This window comes from Zootermopsis nevadensis, unplaced genomic scaffold, assembly GCF_977971745.1.
Source record: "Zootermopsis nevadensis isolate Lab colony 2312 unplaced genomic scaffold, Znev_1.0 Znev_ptg000025l, whole genome shotgun sequence".
Classification (NCBI taxonomy): Eukaryota; Metazoa; Arthropoda; class Insecta; order Blattodea; family Termopsidae; genus Zootermopsis; species Zootermopsis nevadensis.
Genome location: NW_028259157.1, coordinates 11,678,175 through 11,700,213, shown reverse-complemented (window position 1 = coordinate 11,700,213; position 22,039 = coordinate 11,678,175). Strand labels below are relative to the sequence as shown.

Sequence of the window (22,039 nt, the reverse complement as noted above, 5' to 3'; positions counted from 1 at the left end):
TAATGAACCCTTCCTCTATTTAAATTTCTTTCCGTCTAATACACTTCTGTTTCTTAGGACTGGGTACTGCCAAGAGCTTTAACCAACCGCAGAGCAGATTCCTTCTCCGGAAACTAACAGTACATTCATCAGCTCAAAAGAAATTTCCCGACTTCATGCAACCCGAATGTTCATTACCGTTCATGAGGGCCCACCACCGGTAGCTACTCTCGGTTAAGATAAATCCAATCCACACCCTCCATCATCGGGGCGTTCTTCAGCCCCGAAGATGGATATAAGTGGTTTTTTTTCGGAAACGGTGGCTTCTTCCGACAAGTCTACATGGGGCCAAGACCCAAAAGAACATGACTATCCTCCACACTTCCCCGAAAAACTCAAATTTCACAAAGATTATAAGAGCGTCCGAGAACAGGGTTCTAAGAATATTTCAACCTAAGAGAACTGAGAAGACGGTGAAAATTACGCGATGTGGAACTTTGTATTTCGTACTTTCCGCCGTCAATGCGGTGAAGGAAGGGAATGTAGCACGCACGTGACAGGCAAGAAATTAAAATATTTTAGCCTCAAGACCTGGGAGACCTGGCCGTAGATACGGATTATGTCAAAATACATCACAAAAAATGGGGTTGGGAATGTGAACTGGATAAGGTAACACGGCAGCTCTTGTGAACACAACAGCAAACCTTCGGGCTCCATAAAGACGCGGAACTTCATTAACTGGAAGACTATCAGGTTCTCAAGGACTCCGAAGCACGTTGTTACATAAAAATCCCGACTCCAATTAACTCATGGTAAATCGTATTAAAATCTGTCTCCTTTCCTCCTGCACCATTGACTCCATGGCATTACAATCTGACTTAAGAGAATCCTAAACTTTAACATCGGCAAATCTTCCGATACCATAGCCTAAACACAAGGAACCCTTCAAGCGATTCCCACGCTGGTTTTCATTCCTATATTGATTGGCTTTGGCATGTCGAGGTTGACATTTCTACGTACTGTAGGTTGACAACCTTGAACGAAAGGATACACGTCTGCACATGTCGAGAGCTGGTCGGTTGTAACAAGGATTATGAACAATATCGTCATGAGTCAGCGGTTGAGAATGAGGGAACACAAGAAGAAACCTGCTCTAGAGCCTCGACTCTGCGTTGCCAGCATCACGAAACGACATACCGGTCCTCGGTTCGGGTCGAGCAAAATCATGCCACGGAGCGCGTACGATGTCCAGTTGACGAACCAACCTTTGAATAACCTTAAAACGTCGATTACGAAACGCAAAAATATTTCTGTTAGAATTTTACATTAGTCCAATTATTTGTTTTAAAAACCACGACGTTTCGGGATCGTTCTGGTCGGCCTCGGCGACATTAAAAGTCGATCTTAACGGATATGCTCCCTGTTCTACACAAATTCTACTTCATCTGATCGCGAAACAAGAGTGCTTTCAGGAATTTGTCTCCCATAATCCGTCGTTTGCGTAAGGAACCGTGGTCCACATCTAGATCTATTAGGTTACCAACGTTTCGGAAGAACATGCCGCCTCCATCTGCAAGCTATACGTTCTTTAGAAACGCTGGTATCCTCCTACAAGTCCAGATGGCGTTGCAGCCCGGGAGACCAACAAACGCCAAATCCTTACGTATTGAACATTCATAAAATCCTCTGTCATTCGAAACCAGACAATTCTGCAGCTGAAATATCGTTAAATAACGCAAGAATAAATCGTGGCGACACATTCGTTTGTTAAACATTAATGTGCAACTTCCGATGAAGTATTTCAATAACTATGGAAAAATATTTAGATTAAAAGTACGCACAAATGGCAGCTGTTATAAAGAAATGTTTTGTTTAGTTGGATCGTTCGTTCCTTCGTAAGTTGTATAACTTGTGTACCAACTTCAGGGGTGTTAAAAGTCGAATGAAAACGTTACATTGTAATATCAAAAACGATGGTAAAATAATCGAGACAAATCAAAAAAAAAAATCTTACGAAATTCATTCCATTCTTCTATGCCAGGCCTAATTGAACACTAACTTGTTATTTTGTTCGGATGTAAAATATATTTTCTTGTCCCGAGTTTACGAGCAGACACTGAAGGGATTTTGAGAACAAAGCACTGAAAAGAGTATGTGGATCTAAGCTGACGAAGTAAGAGAGGAGATGAGAAAATCACATTACATTATTCGCCTAATATTGTTACGAAGATAAAATCAAGGATGAAATTGGAGGGAAGGAAAAATGTGCGAAACCTCATCATTGACGACTATACATAAATAGGGTGCCAAGATACAAACTGGACTCACATGCCTCGGGTGGCCGGCCTTTTTTTGAGACGACAGTGATGAACGTTTAAGAGTTTCATAACGGGGAAGTGAAGCGCTTAATAACTATTTGCTGGAACATGGCGTTGCTTGGGCGTGGCAAGGACACCGGCTTTCTTTGCAGGGGGAGACGCGGGATTCAATACGAGTGTTGCTTAACCTTTGTTATGCCTCAGATGGAGTTGATCGTGCGGACTTTTCCTCTGCGCTCTCGTTTTTAAAATGCGGAAGTTATTTTAGAATTTAAAAGCCGCGGAACTCACGAGGGGAAAATAGTTTTCAATCCTATTTGCATCATAAAACTAATCAATCTGTGACTGAACCCAAAAATCTACCTGAACGTCAGTCTTACAGTATTATTATTATTATTTAGTGTTCTGTCTGACGACAGGTCCATATGAACAGGATCCTTCCATCCTTTTCTCGGACTGGGACCTGTTCATATACATTCTTGGCAGATGATCCAGAAGTGGTTTGCCATTGCCTTCTTCTGTGTGTGAATGGGATGCCACGGAGAAACCGGTGAAGCCCCCGGAGGAAAACTCCGTGTTGCCTAGACCACGGCCTTGCCCAACACAAGTTATAAATTCGGGCACCGCCGGGAATCGAACCCGAGACTCCAGGATTACAAGGCCAGCGTTCTAACCGCTAGACCACCGTGGCTAGTCTTACAGTAGCGATTGCAAAAGGCAATCACGATCTTTTTAACAAAGAAATGCATGACATTCGGCGATAGGCGATAGGTGGTGAGTGGAGAATCAGCAAATATTCAGGAAGAAGCCGGACAAAAGAAATTGGTTCTGAACAGGCGACGAACTTTTACAAGTGAGACTTCAGATTCCTGTGACAGCGAGTACGAAGGTGACTTTCTTCTGGGTTTTTGAGCAGTTAGTCTGGACGTTTCAGAGCCCTGACGATGGCGACAACAAGCACCTCTGAAACGTTTGTAAACGTCTGACTTTTCAGTGTAACAAACCATCTTCGGGGTAAAGGTGTGTTCAGAAAAGACCTAGGACATCGTGCAACAACGATGAATATTGCGTGAGCTCGGGTAAACATGCGACCGTAAATCTCGATTAGTGGTCCCATAGCCAAGTCGTGGAAGCACTGAAAACCTATCGTTCTCTTATCACGTATTCCAGGGCCATGTTAGCAACCGGGGCGCTTTCACAATCGCAAGTCAGACTGAATAACGAAAATACCAACACCGCCGAGAATATACAGGATGAGTCACGTGTATAACCCTGAAAAGAACTCGTGGCAGTCACAACGTAGACAAATGTAAGCTGTAAAAAATAGACCGGAAGTTTTCTTCAATATGTGCTCCACATCGTAACCACAGCTCCGTTCAATTCAGGGCTAGCCGTTTATTTAAACCGGGACATAACCGTGACTCATCCCGTACTTTAACAGACCGCTGCCAGGATGAAACACCTTTTAGACCTCTAAGCTCCGAATTTTAAGTTTCGCGCAAAGGCCATATTTTAAATTTGATACCAAAACTGGTGCTAATTCCATGCGTTTAGGCCTGTGGGAGAGGCAATGTGACAGGTTCATTTCAGAGAAAATCTGCGAACAACCTAAATGCAATTTCGAGCCTTTTTGGAAAGTAATGTCGTGTAGTCTGGCAGAAACTGATCGACGTTTCACACAACGATGAGCATCGCCCTGATTTTATTTTTATTTTTAGTGTTCTGTCTGACGACAGGTCCATATGAACAGGATCCTTCCATCCTTTTCTCGGACTGGGACCTGTTCATATACGTTCTTGACAGATGATCCAGAAGTGGTTTGCCATTGCCTTCTTCTGTGTGTGAATGGGATGCCACGGAGAAACCGGGGAAGAAGCCCCCGGAGGAAAACTCCGTGTTGCCTAGACCACGGCCTTGCCCAACACAAGTTATAAATTCGGGTACCGCCGGGAATCGAACCCGAGGCCAGCGTTCTAACCGCTAGACCACCTCATCTTATTATTATTTAGTGTTCTGTCTGACGACAGGTCCATATGAACAGGATCCTTCCATCCTTTTCTCGGACTGGGACCTGTTCATATACGTTCTTGGCAGATGATCCAGAAGTGGTTTGCCATTGCCTTCTTCTGTGTGTGAATGGGATGCCACGGAGAAACCGGGGGGAAGCCCCCGGAGGAAAACTCCGTGTTGCCTAGACCACGGCCTTGCCCAACACAAGTTATAAATTCGGGCACCGCCGGGAATCGAACCCGAGGCCAGCGTTCTAACCGCTAGACCACCGTGACTCTTATCGCCCTGATAATGGGGAATAAATTCCTCTAAAACGCCGAACTACAAGGTGAATCATCGCAGAAGACAGAAATCTTCATACTAATCGCAGTCTGAACCTGATAGCTCATTCTGTACTTGACACAGAATCGATAAGATAAACACGAATCAGTAAAATATGCAGAATTATGAATGAAAGTCGCAGAATCTTGCGTCTTTGATGCCTCTCGTTTTGGAGGTACGAGAGAGCGACTACGCGATGTTCAACAAGAGTAAACTTGTTTTCATGAAAAGGCTTTTGGCCCCAAATACATTTTGTACTTGGGAGTACTCGACCGCTAGAACAATAGAGAAGACATAAGAATTAACAGCGACTCCGTAATTAATACGAAAACAGAAACAGAATTCATTCTCGCCGACATGTAACAAATGACAAATTTAAATTCATACTGGAACTCGCACCTACATTTTATCCATTTTATTAGTGCAGGCGTACACATGCCTGGATCCATCTGGCCACGCGTCTAATCCTCCAGTGTAAACTCCGGTTACGATGAATCCCCTTCACCTAAAACGTCAATTACGATTAAATAGAATTACGTGGACCTCAGTTTGATTGACACAGATGTCGCACTTGCGTCAGACCAAGACGCGGAACTATCCGAAACCGAGGATGGTTAAAAAAAAATCTTGCCGTTAAATGCGTGAGATTTGAGGTTCTCGAGGCGGTGAGAATCGGCGATAAACATTCAACGTTTCGACGAAACATACTCTCTACATGTTTCATCGATGGCGCCGAAACCCTGAACATCATCACTTCAGTATCTAACTTGGGAACTGACGACTTTAATTCAAATTTCGGAAGACGCGATGAAGCAATCTTCATGTCTGACACTTTATTATTTTTTATTTAGTGTTCTGTCTGACGACAGGTCCATATGAACAGGATCCTTCCATCCTTTTCTCGGACTGGGACCTGTTCATATACGTTCTTGGCAGATGATCCAGAAGTGGTTTGCCATTGCCTTCTTCTGTGTGTGAATGGGATGCCACGGAGAAACCGGGGAAGCCCCCGGAGGAAAACTCCGTGTTGCCTAGACCACGGCCTTGCCCAACACAAGTTATAAATCTGAGCACCGCCGGGAATCGAACCCGAGACCCCAGGATTACAAGGCCAGCGTTCTACCGTCATTAAAGGCGCTGTCACACATAACCAATGCCGTAGCTGAGAGGCTAGTACTCCTGCTTCCAAATCTATAGTTCAGTGGTTCAAATCTGGACCCGAAAAACGACTGTCCTGAGAATTTCCACAGTCCTTTCAGGTTATTGTCAATCGAACCTTCCATTCATTACCTCCAACAACCTCAGACACCGAGGCCGTCTTTGCTTTTTCGACTAAGAGTCTACATCCTTATCGATTACTCCACTGGATATTTATTTTAAAACATCTAATTCAATTCGTATCACTATCCAGCAGCTTCCAATTAAAACCTGAATTGAACTACGCCGATTTCAAGAACATTTCTTATCGTCTCCAGAAACAGACATTCAAAGAGAGGGAACTGTGAGCGTTTATTCAAATACTCATACAAACACTAAATGACGCAAGGACCCAAAGCACTTTCTGCTTACGAAGTAATTAACAAAACAAGCGGTCTGAGGCGTGGGCCTTGTGCCGCCTGGTCACTGGGACCGTGGGTTCGAATCCCACTCAAACCATGGATGTCTGTCAGCGTTTTTCTGTGTTGTGATTACCTGTGTACAGGTAGAGGCCTTGCGACGGGCCGATCCCTCATCCAAGGAGTCCTACCGAATGTCTATAGATCAAGCCAACGATAAATTGGAACCAGCAGTGCTCAGTCTTGAAGAACGGGTCGTTCCCAGTATCCCATCGGGATGAAGTTTGTGAGGGCATGGAGATAAAATTCCATATACCCAAAAAATGTGACGTCTTTGAGGTAAGCTGTCAGTTCTATTTCCATCCGCAAAAGTGCTCCCACGGAACCAAGTAGTTTTTTTTTATAATCCCAACAGACAATCTCATGAGCTCGCAAAATACATGCCATCGCTTCCAATCTCGCGTTGGCTCAACCAAACCACGAAATGCGCGCAGAGGTCGAGCTGCTTACGCGCACTACAACAGAATAGGACTCTGCCTTACTCTACTACGTTATTGCCACCAATGACTCATCCTGTATAATCACAAAATCAATAGCAAAACTAGTGCTTCAATCGCTGCACAATCCCGTTTGACCCTTTAGAGGATAAATCTCAAGCAGATACGTAACTCCAAGAAAACACACCGCATCGAAGGTGGTATATGCAGTTACCACACCATTCGCGGGACGATTTTCGGGCCCAGAGAACACACAAGGCAGACATGCATCACCTTTTCCACAGTGACAAATTACGAGGCAGATAATTCTGAGTGCCTCCGTAGCTGCGGTAATGACAACCAGCAGCTTGCAAGGATACTAAACGAGGCAGAGGAGTGTCTGAACAGTTTCGTGGACCATGAAAAGCGAAGATTAATAAATACTTCAGGGCAGAGCACAGACATTCACGGTTCGGTCGAAGCATGTGTTCCGGATCGGAACTGGGTGGCGAAATCTGTCACCCCCAGCGGATATTTCACCAACAAACTACAGAAGTAACAAGTGGCATCGACAATCCAACAAAAGGGAAGACAGATGAAGGTCGGTCTTCCGCGTTGTGTAGTCTCACAGATACTTGCTGCTTCCATCATCACCCTGACCATGGAGACAGCAAGTTCCCCTGAAATGCGGGTAACAATTCTACGAGACTACACAGCGCAGTATCACCGAAGAATTGTAGACGTCGCCGTGAGAATCTGAAACTTCACCTAGAATTCAATATAAAATTTACTTCAATTTACTTATCCCTACCGAAGCACATGTGATACTTCGTGGTCACTTACAAAATATCTTCATAATTTTTGTTTCAGTTAACCCCGAATCCTACAAAGTGTTTTAGAAACCATACCTTTTACATCAGGGGTATTCAACCGGGGGTACGTGAAATTTAAAAAAAAAATACTATTTTATGATAAACACTGAATAATCAGTAATGTAATTTATTTAATTTATTTTAGATGTAGATTATATACTATGTATAACTTGAATTATACACCAACAACTTTGGGGGTACAAAGTTGAAGAGAAATTATATCTGGGGGTACGCGAAGACATCTTAGGGGGTACGTGAAATTTAAAAAAATATATATTATTTTATGATAAACACTGAATAATCAATAATGTAATTTATTTAATTTATTTTAGATGTAGATTATATACTATGTATAACTTGAATTATACACCAACAAGTTTGGGGGTACAAAGTTGAAGAGAAATTATATCTGGGGGGTACGCGAGCAAAAAAGGTTGCATACCACTGCTTTACATGATAAGTAGAGAGGAGTTAGACCCAAGATATGCACGCCATGAACATGGCACAGCCAACGAACGAATACGAAAGGCAAACACAAGACGGTTACAAGGACTTCCCTTGTTTACTGTGTACGGTCCAAAGTATTTTTCCACAGGCACAACACCTCCACCCTGACTCATAAATATGGCAATCGTGAAAAGATGCCTTATGTGGGTAAAATTATCTTCCGAATGCAGAACTGTAAAAAAAAAATAACACCCTGTAACAATGCTGTGATCAACACACTGCCTCGCTAATCGGGCAACACGCGAATTATGAATCATTTTCATATACCGGTATACCGAGTGAGTTTTGTAGCAGAAACTTCTGACTGAATCACGCAGACATTACTGGTTTGCCTTCTCGGGGAGAGACAGACGATCATGCCCGTGCTGTAACTGTCATGCCATGGACAGGCAGGAAGGAAAGTTTGTAGCACGATCACAACAATTCTGCAAAATAGTACATGTCAGCAACTGAGTCTGTCTGTGCAGATCCTTGGACACTAGAGGAAATTTTCAGTTACTACACGTGCAGACCAAATTGCCCATGAAGGACACGAAGCACGCGTGGGAAAATGAAAAATTTCTAAAAAAAAAAAAATGGTTGGGAAGCCTGGACGGAAATCCAGGCGTAGATGGGATGATATTAAAATTTATCTCAGGAAAATAATGTTGGATGATACGGATTGCTTATAGTCGGTGCTTACACGTTGAAGAGCTTGTTACGAAATGAGAGAGGTTTGAAGTGACAAGTAAATTGCAGGAAAGTAAGTTAGTTTCACGACCTCCGCACCACAATCTATCTTGCACCTAAAAAAATGAACTTCCCACGATCTTGAAAGGAAGAGGGGAATTTTGTAAGAAGCTCAGGGGTGCTATTAAACTGCTGGTTTAACGAAATAAGAGACGAGATGGCCATAACTTGAAGTCGGCCGGATGGAAAGATGATAGCTTAAAAAAAAATAAAGTTCGTGCAATTTACAATGTATGCGTGTCTCAAACACGTTTCCTTCTTCAGATGGAGACAACATTCCAGAATAAACATCAATTATTTCCACAACATTGTTCACCAATTTATCTCTGTAATGGAAAGGTGTCTTCTCAGGGTCCGGAACTGATTATTTAAATATTATTTACATGACCTTGGTACTTAAACGGCTAAGCAGTAGCGATCATCGTAAATGTAATACTGCATGTGAGATTTCGGGTACTCGCGGCGGCGAAGACAAATATTCTTCTGGGTTGTGGCGCCGTGTACACTCGTGGGTACATCCATAAAATCTTCTCGGGCTAACAGTCATTTCAGCAAGCAATCTTTCAGGGACGATCTGTGACTCTGTGACCACAAGACAGAGAAGGTCTCTAAAACGTCGGTCACCTCCAACCGGCTGACATGTCTGACTGCACCAAGAAAATGTTATTAACCCTTTGAAACCGAAGATCGTCTGAATATTATTTATGAATTCAGTCCGTACCGCGAAGAAAACACTACACCTCACCATTACGAAAATCAGCTGGTTAACCCTTTGAAGCCGAAGCTCGTCTTCATAATATTTACGAATCCAGACCGTACCGCGAAGAAAACACTTCACTTAACCATTAGAAGTCGAATCAGGCGGTACCACATAAGATTTAACAAAAGAACATCCCGGTCGAAGCTTTAATCCACCAACAAGTCATCACGGCGTCACAACCCAGAACATATGGTTAATACTGAATGCACTGTCGAAAGCAACAAAACTTGTACGAGTTGCAAAGATGGGAAAAATTGAAGGCCGAGGCGTATCCGCGTCCAACCATTCCTTTACTATGCCTGTAATACTAAACAAGTCATTAAGTGTGTATGAACAATGGTTCTGTTCATGTTGCTCAGAACCAAGAGTGCATCACCAGGATCGAATAGCTACCATAATTGCTACATTCCATTCGTCAGTCACGACAAACGGGTAGAGTTGCTATGCTCCTTACAAAATAGTCTTGTAAATCTTCACTCCTAATGGAGTCGCATTATGAAAGTACCAATGCACGGACTAAAATTACCTTCAGAATCATTAAACTTGACGAGAAACTCGAATGGGAGGGTAATGAATGATACGTAGATTCTGAATGATGCAAACGGAAGTGGCCGTGGCTTGTTTAAGGGCCGTTTCACACTGTCGACCGGTCGCTGTGAACGACCAAAACCATCAGCGACCAAACTAGGAGACCAGCAGGGCGACCAGCGCAGACAGAGGCCTCAGTCTCAATAAAAAAAATACTTTGAAAGCAGTCATGCAGTTTGGACGTCGAGGAGATCACTACAATGATAAAAAATTCGTCAAACAATTCCAATAACCTCTTCCCACTGATTTTTTTCCAACTCCCTGTTTGCATAATCGGGACTTGCAAGGTCCCAAATGGCTCTTCGTGGCTCTACGGCCGAAATAAATCTTTCGCTATCAAAACTCATGATATACTGATCACTTGAGTGACATGAACAAGACGGGAGAAAACAAGAAACAATGGATATGTCACCTCTCTGAGCTCTGGTCGCTGACTGAGTCGCCCGCAATGTGAACGCGTGATTGCCATCTGGGTACCTCGTGGTCGTTGGTCTCCTGTGCGTCGCTCACTGCTTGTTGGTCGACGGCGGCCAATGGTCGCGGTCGCCCTCGTGTGTAAGCTCGTACTTAGCTTTTCTACCTAGAGGTCGTTCAGCGACCGGTCGCCAGTGTGAAACGGCCCTAAGAGGAACTATCACTGCACTTTCTTCGACCGCCTGAGGAAGGCAACTAGAAACCTCAGTCAAAACAGCCATCCTCTAGAACGAGAATCGAACCCCAGACGAATACAAAGAAGCAGCTACTAACCTAACTAACTAACTAACTAGATGACTTACCGAACCTGAAGGTTAATCACCGAATTAACCAAAGCCCTCCACCGGACCCTGTCCTGGACCAACAAAATCCAGTCTCCTTCAACTCCTATCTCCCATAGATCCCGCCTGAGATTATCCTCCCATCTACGTCTAGGTCTCCCCAGAGGTCTCTTCCCCTCAGGCTTCCCAAATAGTGGACCCAACCAACCAGATGGCTTAGCGAATACAAAGGTTCATCACCGAATTAACCAAAGCCCTCCACCGGACCCTGTCCTGGACCAACAAAATCCAGTCTCCTTCAACTCCTATCTCCCATAGATCCCGCCTGAGATTATCCTCCCATCTACGTCTAGGTCTTCCCAGCGGTCTCTTCCCTTCAGGTTTCCCAACCAGTACCCGGTGCACACCTCTTGTCCCATCCATGCGCGCTACATGCCCAGCCCATCTCATTCTTCTCGACTTAATCACCCTGACAATACTGGGGGAGGAGTACAGATTTTTAAGCTCATCATTATGCAGTTTTCTCCACGCCCCATCGTCTTCTCTCTTGGGCCCAAATATCCTCCTCAACACCCTGTTCTCAAACACCTGCAAGCTGTGTTCCTCCCTTTGAGTGAGAGACCATGTTTCACACCCATGCAAAACAACAGGCAAAATTATGAACTACTCAACAAAATTTCTCTGACATTACCATCACATTTACGTATTTGGACAAATACGTAAATGTGATGGTAACTATTATGCGATCCAAATCTCGTGGCGTTTGGGGCGTGTTCGCTTGCAACGAGCTAGCCATTCAGAATCGCGCGGCGTTGCCCGGTTTAAGATACGGCTGGCCGGCCGCTGTGACAGGCAAATGTAAACACCTCGTGCCCTCAGACACCATCAGTGATTCAAACGATTTCACAGAAGCAACCCCCATTTTCCAGCCCTTATGGTTTCCGTTTTATACAGTAATTTTGTTACATTTAACTTTCTTTCCCAACGAAGCACATAATATGTCCACAATACACATTGAAAGTGATCTCGTACAGTTTCAGAAAGGCAGAATGGTTAGTGTCAAGGTTTTAGTCTTAATAACATTTTTACGATCCATCATTTGTAACTCTACTACCAACAAAACTGTAAAGAATTCAGATCACAAAATTACGACTCACTCCAACAATTCACATTCGTTATCGCCAACAACACAGACCACATGAAAGAACAAGTGACATAATCTTCAGCGTGAGCCCATAAGCTTCTACACTGTCGCTTGTAAATCATTTGTTTTGAAGGCAGTTCACATTTGCCGATTTTCGTAAAAGGCCTTTTGTGTCGTCCGCAGACAAGCTCGTTAAAATGGTATTCGTAATATTTCTTTACAACAAATGTAAGTCTGAAGAACGAAACAAACTGGACTCTTATAACAGCCAAAGCTTACGGTGTGAGCACATCAAGTGTTTCGAGAATATGCACGGAAGGAAAACATTTAAATACTCTGGTCACGCTGTTTTCATGTCATCTAGAAAAAGCACCAACATTCCAAATCTACAAATCTAGACGATTTTGAGAAATATTTTCGTAGAACTACGTTTTAATTTCACTATATAATCGAATTATCAACAGAGAAAGAAATAACACTTTCCCTCCGAGAGAACATGTCATATCAAGGCTCAGTTTCTTCCACACTCAGGTACTCATACGTTTAGACTTCAAACACAATAAAAGTATGTTAATTTAATTATTAGTATACTGACATTAAAGATCTGTATCTATCTTCCTGTGTTCCAATATATTCAGCCAGATTGCTTCTTCCAGCACGTGAGAGCTGGCAACACCGCGGTAACTTTTCATTGGTTCTTGCCAAACATCAGGAGATTTGAATCTTATTACAGCAATCTCAGTTGACTTGTCACATCCTGGATTGATTGAACATCGATATTCATACAGCCTTAGATGTGATACCTTTATATATATATATGATAAAAAAAATGTCTGTAGTCTTCCCGGACATATCCTCCGACGTTCTACCTACAAGACTTACACGGTGTCTCATTCCACAAGAACTTAACTGTCCTCAGTCACATTCGAAATCTACGATAACAACCGCTGACATTTTGATTACACTTTGTTGCATTTATACGCTCGTAGGAAATACATAAATACCATTTTCGAGTCACAATGTCTATAGCACTGGTGTTATTCCCCTCATGATGTGCCCCCCTCCCCTGGACTTCATTATTTACTGGCATTCTGTATCCTTCTACTTTAATGAAGTTACAACTACTTCCAACACATAGGACATGAACCAGAATGTTTCCTGTGCAATGAATGACGACTAAAATAAACTCTAAATCGAAATGCTGTATACCGAGGATGAGAATGCATCAGGCATCCACATCGCATGTATGTTTCTCCGAAACATCATAATTTTATTGTAAGTAATCAAAACGCTTCGAAATTTCTTAAATTTGCCATTGATTCTTCTGAGGCCATTGCACCAAAATAAGATGGAGTCGTTAGGACACCTCACACAGGAAAAAGGAAGCTAAAACTCCTTTCTTGTGAAAGCAACGCAGAATGTCACACAAATAATTTCACCGTTCTTCAGAAATTCAAATATCACTAGACATGTCTGAAATACCACAAAACATGAAATTATAAAGAAAAAACAATAGCAAAAAAATAAAAAGGAGTATGGACACCTGCACTTAACTACAGTCATGTCACCATAAAATCATTTCCAGTTCAATGCCTTTGCATTTTACGCTGAACTTCAGAATGTCCGTATCTTCGGTACAACCACCAAACATTATCATTTCAAATAATGGTGATGATAATATACATAGAAATTATCCACCTTTAAACTTACCTTAGCAATGGTCTAACTAGAGGAATCTAGACATATCTCACAAAAAAACAGGCTAGCCAGCCTATATTTTGATTTGTGACCTTTAAAAATACAAGCCATAAAATATTCAGCCCAATTTATTTTAATGAGACTGCATTCACAGCTGTATACTCCATTCTCCGACATTTCAAGTTTCATATATTCCAAGCAATGTAATGGTTTCTAGTCCTTTCTCTCCCAATTTTGTTGTAAGACTTACAGATTTCAGAGCCAGTAATACCAAAATGGCTGCAAACAAGAGCGGAATGACAGTCGCCATGGTATGCTCCGAGGTATTGCCGCTGCAGTCGGAGAAGAAAACCAAATGATAACTAGTCTTAAAAATCAGGCTGTGAAATTTTAGAATTCAAAGTGGACTTGCAAGTAAGTGAACCACAAAAATATGTTCCATTTTGCTGAAGAAAGGTGTACAAGAAACTTACTTTATCCCCCCCCCACACACACACACGCAGTTTGCATATAGGCCATAGGATGCCACCCCCGAGTCGAGTTACATCACATCTGGGCCTAAACACAGATGTGTGGGTACCATGATAATGTAGGCAGCAAGGACCTCTGAAATGTTGGTAAACTTCTACAAGACTACACGACAACACAAAACAGAAGACGGCCACCTGAAGACGAAGAATAAGACATGACGACAAAAATAATGGTGATGATGACTATCACATAGTTACCAAACTGACAAACCTGACCTAATTATATTTATTCGTCACATTAAAAACAACAACCTATACCCCCTCAATGTACTGATCTACTTAGAAAATCTGTAAAAAAAAAAAAATCAATATAATCAAACCCTACATTGTATTACAAATACAAATGAATATCAAAATTGAACAGCAAATGTCTACATCACATGTAACTCTTAAAATGGATTAACAGTATGACACAAATCCACATCAAAATGGTATTCACAGCAGGAAGCTGGAAAATCAAAGTTGGACCATCAATATCCACAGTGCGTGACCACAAACATGAGAGAGCCAAGCCACAACCCCAGTTCCACAAAATAAAAGCCACCCAATTGATTATGAAACACAGCAGCTGCTTCTGAAATCCCTTGTATGAAACACATAAATTAATGGCTGCAACTCAACATATAAAAATAGAATTTTATAAAATAATTTGTGTAAAAACACAAAAAACCCACATTACCCCACCCCATTTCTACTAAGATCCATTTTAATATTAACCTCCCACCTACATCTAGGTCTTTCTAGTAGTCTCTTTCCTTCTGGTTTGCCCACCAAAGACCCTGCAGATGACCATTCTCATCCTTTACCAAGTTTCTTCTTAAATTCATTTATACCTCTGTACAAGTCTCAAACGCTCTTGTTCTTGCAAACTCATTAATTTTGTCTTTCAGATATTCCCTTTTTGTTCCTGAAATGTTCACTAGCTTCACGTCAAACATTATTCAGATTATCTCCATTTATTTCGTAATAACCTAGGCTCTCCATCGCTAAAATTTTGATGTTCTCTCTCACGATTTCCCAATCTCTGTTGATGTCTGCATCATCATCTAAGTTTTCCAGAGCTACCAACCTGTTTGAAATTTTAACCCGATACTATTCTTTACCCTCTACGTCGTTAAGTTCCCTGAGATTGAATGTCTCCATATCAGACTTCTGCATTGCTTTACTTACTGCCAGTCTCTCTCTAACTCCTGCGACCAATAGATAGTGATCGGTATCACACACCACTCCCCTGAAAGATCAGACATCAAGTACACTTGAATGGCATCTCCTAGCTATAAAAATATGGTCAATCTGATTGTGCAGCTTTCCATCAGATGTCCGAGTCGATTTATGAATGCTACAATGTGGGAACATTGTTCTCTTGACAATTAGATTTTTGGATGTGGCAAAGTTTACTACTGAACCCCATTATCATTACTGATTTCATGTAAATTACTGTTCCAGACTGTTGATTTGGAAATATCTTCACTACCTACTCCGGCAATAAAAATCTAACAAAGTTTTCATGTGGTACTTCAGGAATTTATTGAATACATGCACCAGTTCCTTACAGAAATTATCCCCTGTATCATTAGTTTTATCATTCATTGCGGCATACATATTCACAACAGTAATAAAGCACCAACAGCCTCTTACAAACATTACCCTCTTAACTGGCGATATAATTCTCTTATGTTCAAAAAAATCCTGTCCCAAATTCATGATTCTCATTCCTCTTTCCACTGGAAAAAGTTATTATTATTTCCTGCTGGTACAGTGCCACACCTGTCCCCATCTGACGTCCTATACTCCCATTAAATCTAACCTACAAATTGCTAATTCCCTTGCAACTGCCCTGTACAGACATTCCATAAGCCAAACCTCATGCCAAATTTCCTTCACTTGGGTCATTCCAAAGAATCTGTCCCAGTCTGAGGCCACATGTAACATTTTGTAACAATTTATTATTTTTACAATGAGGAGTTGGAGGGCCACCCCTTGCCAGCTGTCCACAACTGCTTTTTCAATTTATTCGCAGCTACCCTCTGTATCTGGAGGCCTTCTCCTCCGACCTTCACTACGTTTAAGACGGCAAAATAGACCATCGCCTGATTTTTGAAAAACTAAATGAAAATATCCAAAGAGCATCTCTATTTCCCAAAAAAGACATCACTGCATGAATTTACATCTTTAATGGAGGACATTTTAATGCACGCAGAACACTGGAATATTTCACACGAGCTACTGAACACCACGTCCAAGCGGGTAACTTCCTCCTTTATATTCAGAAGAATCCGGGATCAAACCTAAGCCTGACGACAAACTATTGTGACTGAAGTTTTTCTGGTTTTCCTCAGTATCTCCAAGAAGATGCCAGGATCATACCACACACTGCATCACAAGTGATTTCTACCAATACATGTTCATTAACCGTCCTATCAGACAAAACTGTACTATCTGAGCTACTAACAGCATCATTAAATAAAACGTTTCACTTTCAAGCAAAGAAAGTAAATTTCTTCTTTCTACTGGAAACCAAAACAATTCATCAGACCTTCAAATACAGTCTCCTAACCATTGTCGCGCGTTTCAATGTTCCTATATTTACTAAAAAATATTAATCCACTCTGCATGTTTACTTTATGGACCAAACTCAGTGCCACCCGAAGGCACAGCAAATGAAATATCCACCATTCAATGTCAATACTTATGACTGCATATGATCACGAAACACAGATTTTGGTATTCAAACAGTTCACTGCCAGAGATGAATAGTTCTGTGGTCGAGCTGGGATTTTCAAATATGCAGAAACCAGAAACACTAAAAATAATTGCAGCAGACTCTCAATTATCCAGGTTGGTTGGGAAATACATGTTTCCAGATGAACAAAACCCACGATAATTTAAAAAAAAAAAAAAACACAAATGTCTATTTACAGACATGAAATTTACATGTTTAAAGATTTACTAATAACAAAGGATTTTAGTTAAATTTAATAAAATACATACTGTTTTTAGAATGAACAAGTTTTGAACATGGAAGAAAAAGAAGAAGACTGCTTTTAAAAAATATTCCAATGAGTAGTAATAACATTCTATTGTTAAAAAACTTCAGGTTTTACCAACTGATTTATGTTAAATAATATATAACTTATATTTATTCCTTTTCTAACATTCTAACTTGCACAACAGATTTGCTTTACTGATTTTTAATTTCTGTTTAAACCAGAGAGTCCCCGTTAATCTACAGCCCAATTAATCTGTCCCCAAATAATCAGGAGTCTGCTGTAATCTCATAAATACTAGATGCCACAACAAAATCGCAGTGTGACCTCTGAAACGTTGGTTAACATCGACCAGACTACACAGTGCAACAACCCAGAAGACAGAAATCTTCATACTCATCGCCCTGATGACAGAGGCAGCAAGCACCTCTGAAACGTTGGTAAACATCGACCAGACTACACAGCGCAACAACCCAGAAGACAGAAATCTTCAAAATCTGTAGACATGACGGTGATCTGCCACCAGGATACTGAACCTTGACTTACATATGTAACAACTTTCAAATATCATCAACGAATGAGTTTTTACTTACCGTAAGCACACACGGATGACTAGGAGATATGAAGTCCAAACCTCGGCTGCCCATCCCACTGAAACACGTCTTCACATTCTGCATGAACTTGCGTCGGATTGCCTTTAGAGAATACACGCAGAGTGCACTGTACGAACTAGGCTTGCTCGACACTTCACCCTCAGACTGGACACTCTCAGAAAACACGGCAAACAAAACGTCGTCCTGGGCCGTAATTCCTAAGTCAGCAGCCAAATCGGATCCTGGTTTGCCCACATAAGCCGCCTGCACAAGATTATACCTCTTGGCACCTTCACTGATACAGTCAATTGGAATTTCTGTGTATGAATAATAGTTCTCGTCGTCGTGACAAACACGCACCAATTTGGAAATGAACGGTGATGGAATGGTATGTCGCATCTGGATGGTAAGGAAATAACTGAATCCTTCAGAACTAAAACCATAAACGTAATTGATGGGATAGCGTTCCCTCGCTAGAGAATTGACGAACATGCGAGTTCCAGTGGTCACGGCCGTCTCGGCAATCATGAACATCTTATCGCGATCAAGGCTTCTTGATGAAACGGCAGGCACCTCAGACCTGTATGGAGAATTTCCAGTGTAAGTAACACCAACATACATCACTTGTGTCACGGGTGGGTTCGGAGGCCCTGGAGCAATGAACGCTACTGTGGAAGCCGTGGAGTTGTTTGCAACGACGGCTTCTCTGACCACTTGAGCCACATCAGAAATGTTGTGCAGATTCCTCACTGAGCAGATGCCTTGGAACACACTTCCACAGGATATTAACCTTGTAGTTGTGTAGTCGATCACAAGAGCTTTGTTGACGTTGTCGGTCGGTTTCTTGAGAACGGTGGCCGGGCAGTCCAATGTAGAGCATTCTGGAGAATCATCCCGGGGTCCAGTCACCTCACTCATGACAAGCTCCACATCAGGAGAAAGCTGATATAAGCGATTCACAGCTCCTATAAATACTCGACCCGTGTTCTTATCCACCACCAGATGATTGAAGCGTTCAGTGCCGGTCTCATCATTGAAAGTTCGGACTATGCTGGCAGCTACTTGTATCACTACCACCTGCCACAGGCTCAGTGTTAGCACCAGAAGCTTCATTCCTTGCATCCTGCCGCTTCACCGTCACGTCATAGGGAGCCCCTGCAACATATCCCATGCAAATGTACAGAAAAAATGTTTCATTTTGTAAAGTTCTACAGTAGTAATATAAATGCAGAAAATAATTGAAATCCATATAATCTCATACTGATTACTGTCTGTATATTCAAGGAATTCCCAAATAACTTATTCCATGATGCAGAGTCATTCTTGAGAAGCTCATGGTATGTTTGGCTATACACAGTGTCAACACAAGGAATAAAAATCAGCTTCATAGACCAATTGCCAACCTCTCATATTTTTCAGAAGAGTGCATATTATGCAGGGATCAAAATTTTCAACAGTCTACCATCAAGTCTCACAAATCTTGTAAATAAAAAGGCACAATTTAAAGTAGCATTAAAAAGATACTTAATTACACACCCCTTTTACTCTGTCAATGAATTTCTAATGTTTACAAGTAAGTCATAATTTATCAATTGCATATAATGGGTGGATTTATTTGTAACTTATCTCTACTTTATGTGAACCCTTTGTTTGTATTATGTGACATTTATATAATAGTATGACTTGTATTTGTATAACATGTATTGCATTATTATGACTTATTCTACATCCTATTTTCATCTGACTAACTTATGGATCCATGGAATGTAATAAAGATGGATGGATGGAAGAAATTCACATTTAATGGAGCCTGAAGGTTCATTACCACACTCACAAGAACCTATCATGTCATTCCTAAACAATACACTTTTATGCTGTCATAACATTAATAGTATTCATTACATTCTTCAAAACAACCTTCATGAGGGCTTGAAAAATAATTTCACAGAATGTTGATTCCATACCTGCATTTATAAAAGCTCACATTAATTGCAGATGTCTACATGTAAGTAATAACAGGCCATTAAAAGAGACGTATCTTGACATATTACATCGAATGAATATAATAACTAACACAATTTTCACTTCGCCGCTCGGCCCCTCAGCACGATTCACTGAGTAACTGGGGTGTTGAACACTGGTAACCTTCCTACGTAACCATAACCTCACTTCCTACCCATTCATACATTTCTAATAAAGACGGGTGCATCCACCCCGACGACGCATCTGCTGTCAAAACCACAAAATAACCGACTGGAGCCACAGTTCTTTAGTGTCACATACACAGCTCCCATAAAATATTGGGGCAGATACGGGGGAAAACTGTAGGGAAAGGGACAACGTCCAGAATCCCAAAAAATCAATGAAAAGTCTGCTCCAACTTCATTAAGTGATCAAAAGTTGAGAATATACTGTTTTGCAGGCTGTGTACAAAGATGTGAGTGGGCGACATGAAATGTAAACTGGTGCAGCAAAATATTTATCGGTCATGAGAGATTATTAACGGCAGTTCCAAAACGTGTCCAGATTGTGATAATCTTTGATAACTAGTAATAAATGGCCGTTGACGTATTTGGTAGCAGGCCATGTCGTATGTCTATAACAACAGCTTTCTGCGTCACGTTATCCGTATTCCAAGAATGTAAGTCCAACTGTCATTATTTCTGGTACGAGATCATGAGCAAACGACAAATGCATCATCGAACACTTACGACATATTCTGGGTAGAAAATACACAGTTCTTAGTCTACGATTTTGTCTAAGCAACGTCAGCAATTCTCACGCCTTCCGATCAGTCTCACTTCCGAGCAAAGGAACCCAGACCGAACAAGATGGAGAACTCTCTATTCTGGTGCCTTGCTATCCCCGGCCTCAGCGGTTTATTACCTCGCACTTCTATACACCAACATACGTACCTATAGGTGTTTCTGGTAGCTAGCAGGTAAATAATAACAATAATTTCCTATAATAAACATATATGTCGGCTTGAAATAGTAAATGGTTGATTCTGGTAAAAGGGCTAAAGTTTATAGAAATTATCCTAGTTCTTGAAGAAATTCTCAGTCACTGCTAATTTCACACCGCAAAATTGTTCTTTCATTTGTATGCACACTCACACGCACGCACATTACACAAAACATTCACAGATGTGCAAAGAAGCCGATGCTGCGCGTGGGCCTGTCGTGGCTCGCTTTGGGCAGGGCGCGCCAGCCGCCACCAAGGGAGAGAATATTCTACCGACAGTAAAACCACAAAACGATTTAAAATAAGTTTGGAGCTGGAGTTTTATAAAACCACGCCAATTCTCTTAATCTCGATCACTCGACAGTCCAATGTGTGCAGTAACCATTTACAAATCTACTAATTTTTCGCGACTGTAAGAGTTTTGTTAAAATAAAAATATGTTCAACCTCTTATCGCGAATATAGTCTCAAATTACACGTCACGGAAATGAGTAAAACCTAACAGTTGCAAAACAAAGCAGATACACGAATAAGCAGACGATCGTTTATCACAGCGTCAATCCAGCCAGCTCGATCTAAACTGAATGACAGAGTTACCTCTACTGAACGAACAGATCGTGAAAGCAACGCGGCGCATGCGTGCACGGAGGCCTGGAATGTTGCCTTCTGAAGGATGGATAGATCTATTGGCAGTCTCAAAAACATTATAACGTACTGACTATTTAGAAGTTGGGTGTATTACTTCTCCAATAGTCCAAAGCAGTTGCAATTAGAATCAAGAGTTCTGAAAATAATTACCCGAATTTAGAAATAAGGCGAAACAGCCCTTCAGATGTGTAGGAATCTGTAAAAAGAGACCTTCGTTTGCATTTTGTTTTTTGTGAATGACCTGCAAAATTGACCCTCAGACAAATTTACGTGAAAGTATTTAAATGAAGTTTCGATTTGTATTATTTTGATGTAAGTTCAACTAATAAATTCGTTCACAATGCAAAAGTCTACAAAAATTACTTTTAAATACTTTTCTTTGTCTGTTGTTGTCATCAAGTAAGCTCACTGTATGACAGAACACAAAATCTGAAATGTCAATAATCCAATAATCACATACAAACTGCTAGAAAACGGGATCTTCCCCTCGTGATAAAGCAGAGAAGAAAGATCCACATGTCTTTATGCCAGTTGTAGAGAGACGCCAAAGTTTCAACTTCATCAGCATCACAAAAATGTTTTTGTTATGGCGATGAACACAATAC

At 41.4% G+C, this 22,039-nt stretch overlaps 1 protein-coding gene across 2 annotated transcripts in view; it reads right to left on the bottom strand.

Annotated features, from left to right (window-relative positions):
• PlexA (plexin A) overlaps positions 1-21,386 on the bottom strand; it is a 173,554-nt gene extending 152,168 nt beyond the window's left edge. Inside the window, exons 1-2 of one of the 2 annotated variants that reach the window (XM_087355990.1) lie at positions 20,739-21,386; positions 17,824-18,978 (exon numbers count right to left, since the gene is read on the bottom strand). In XM_087355990.1, coding sequence (XP_087212116.1) covers positions 17,824-18,945 — 1,122 coding nt within the window. In that variant the 5' untranslated portion in view covers positions 18,946-18,978; positions 20,739-21,386. Of the gene's footprint in view, positions 1-17,823; positions 18,979-19,787; positions 20,011-20,738 lie in introns of those variants that run through there. The other variant, XM_087355991.1, reaches the window with a different exon arrangement.
• Positions 21,387-22,039: the final 653 nt, after the last annotated feature.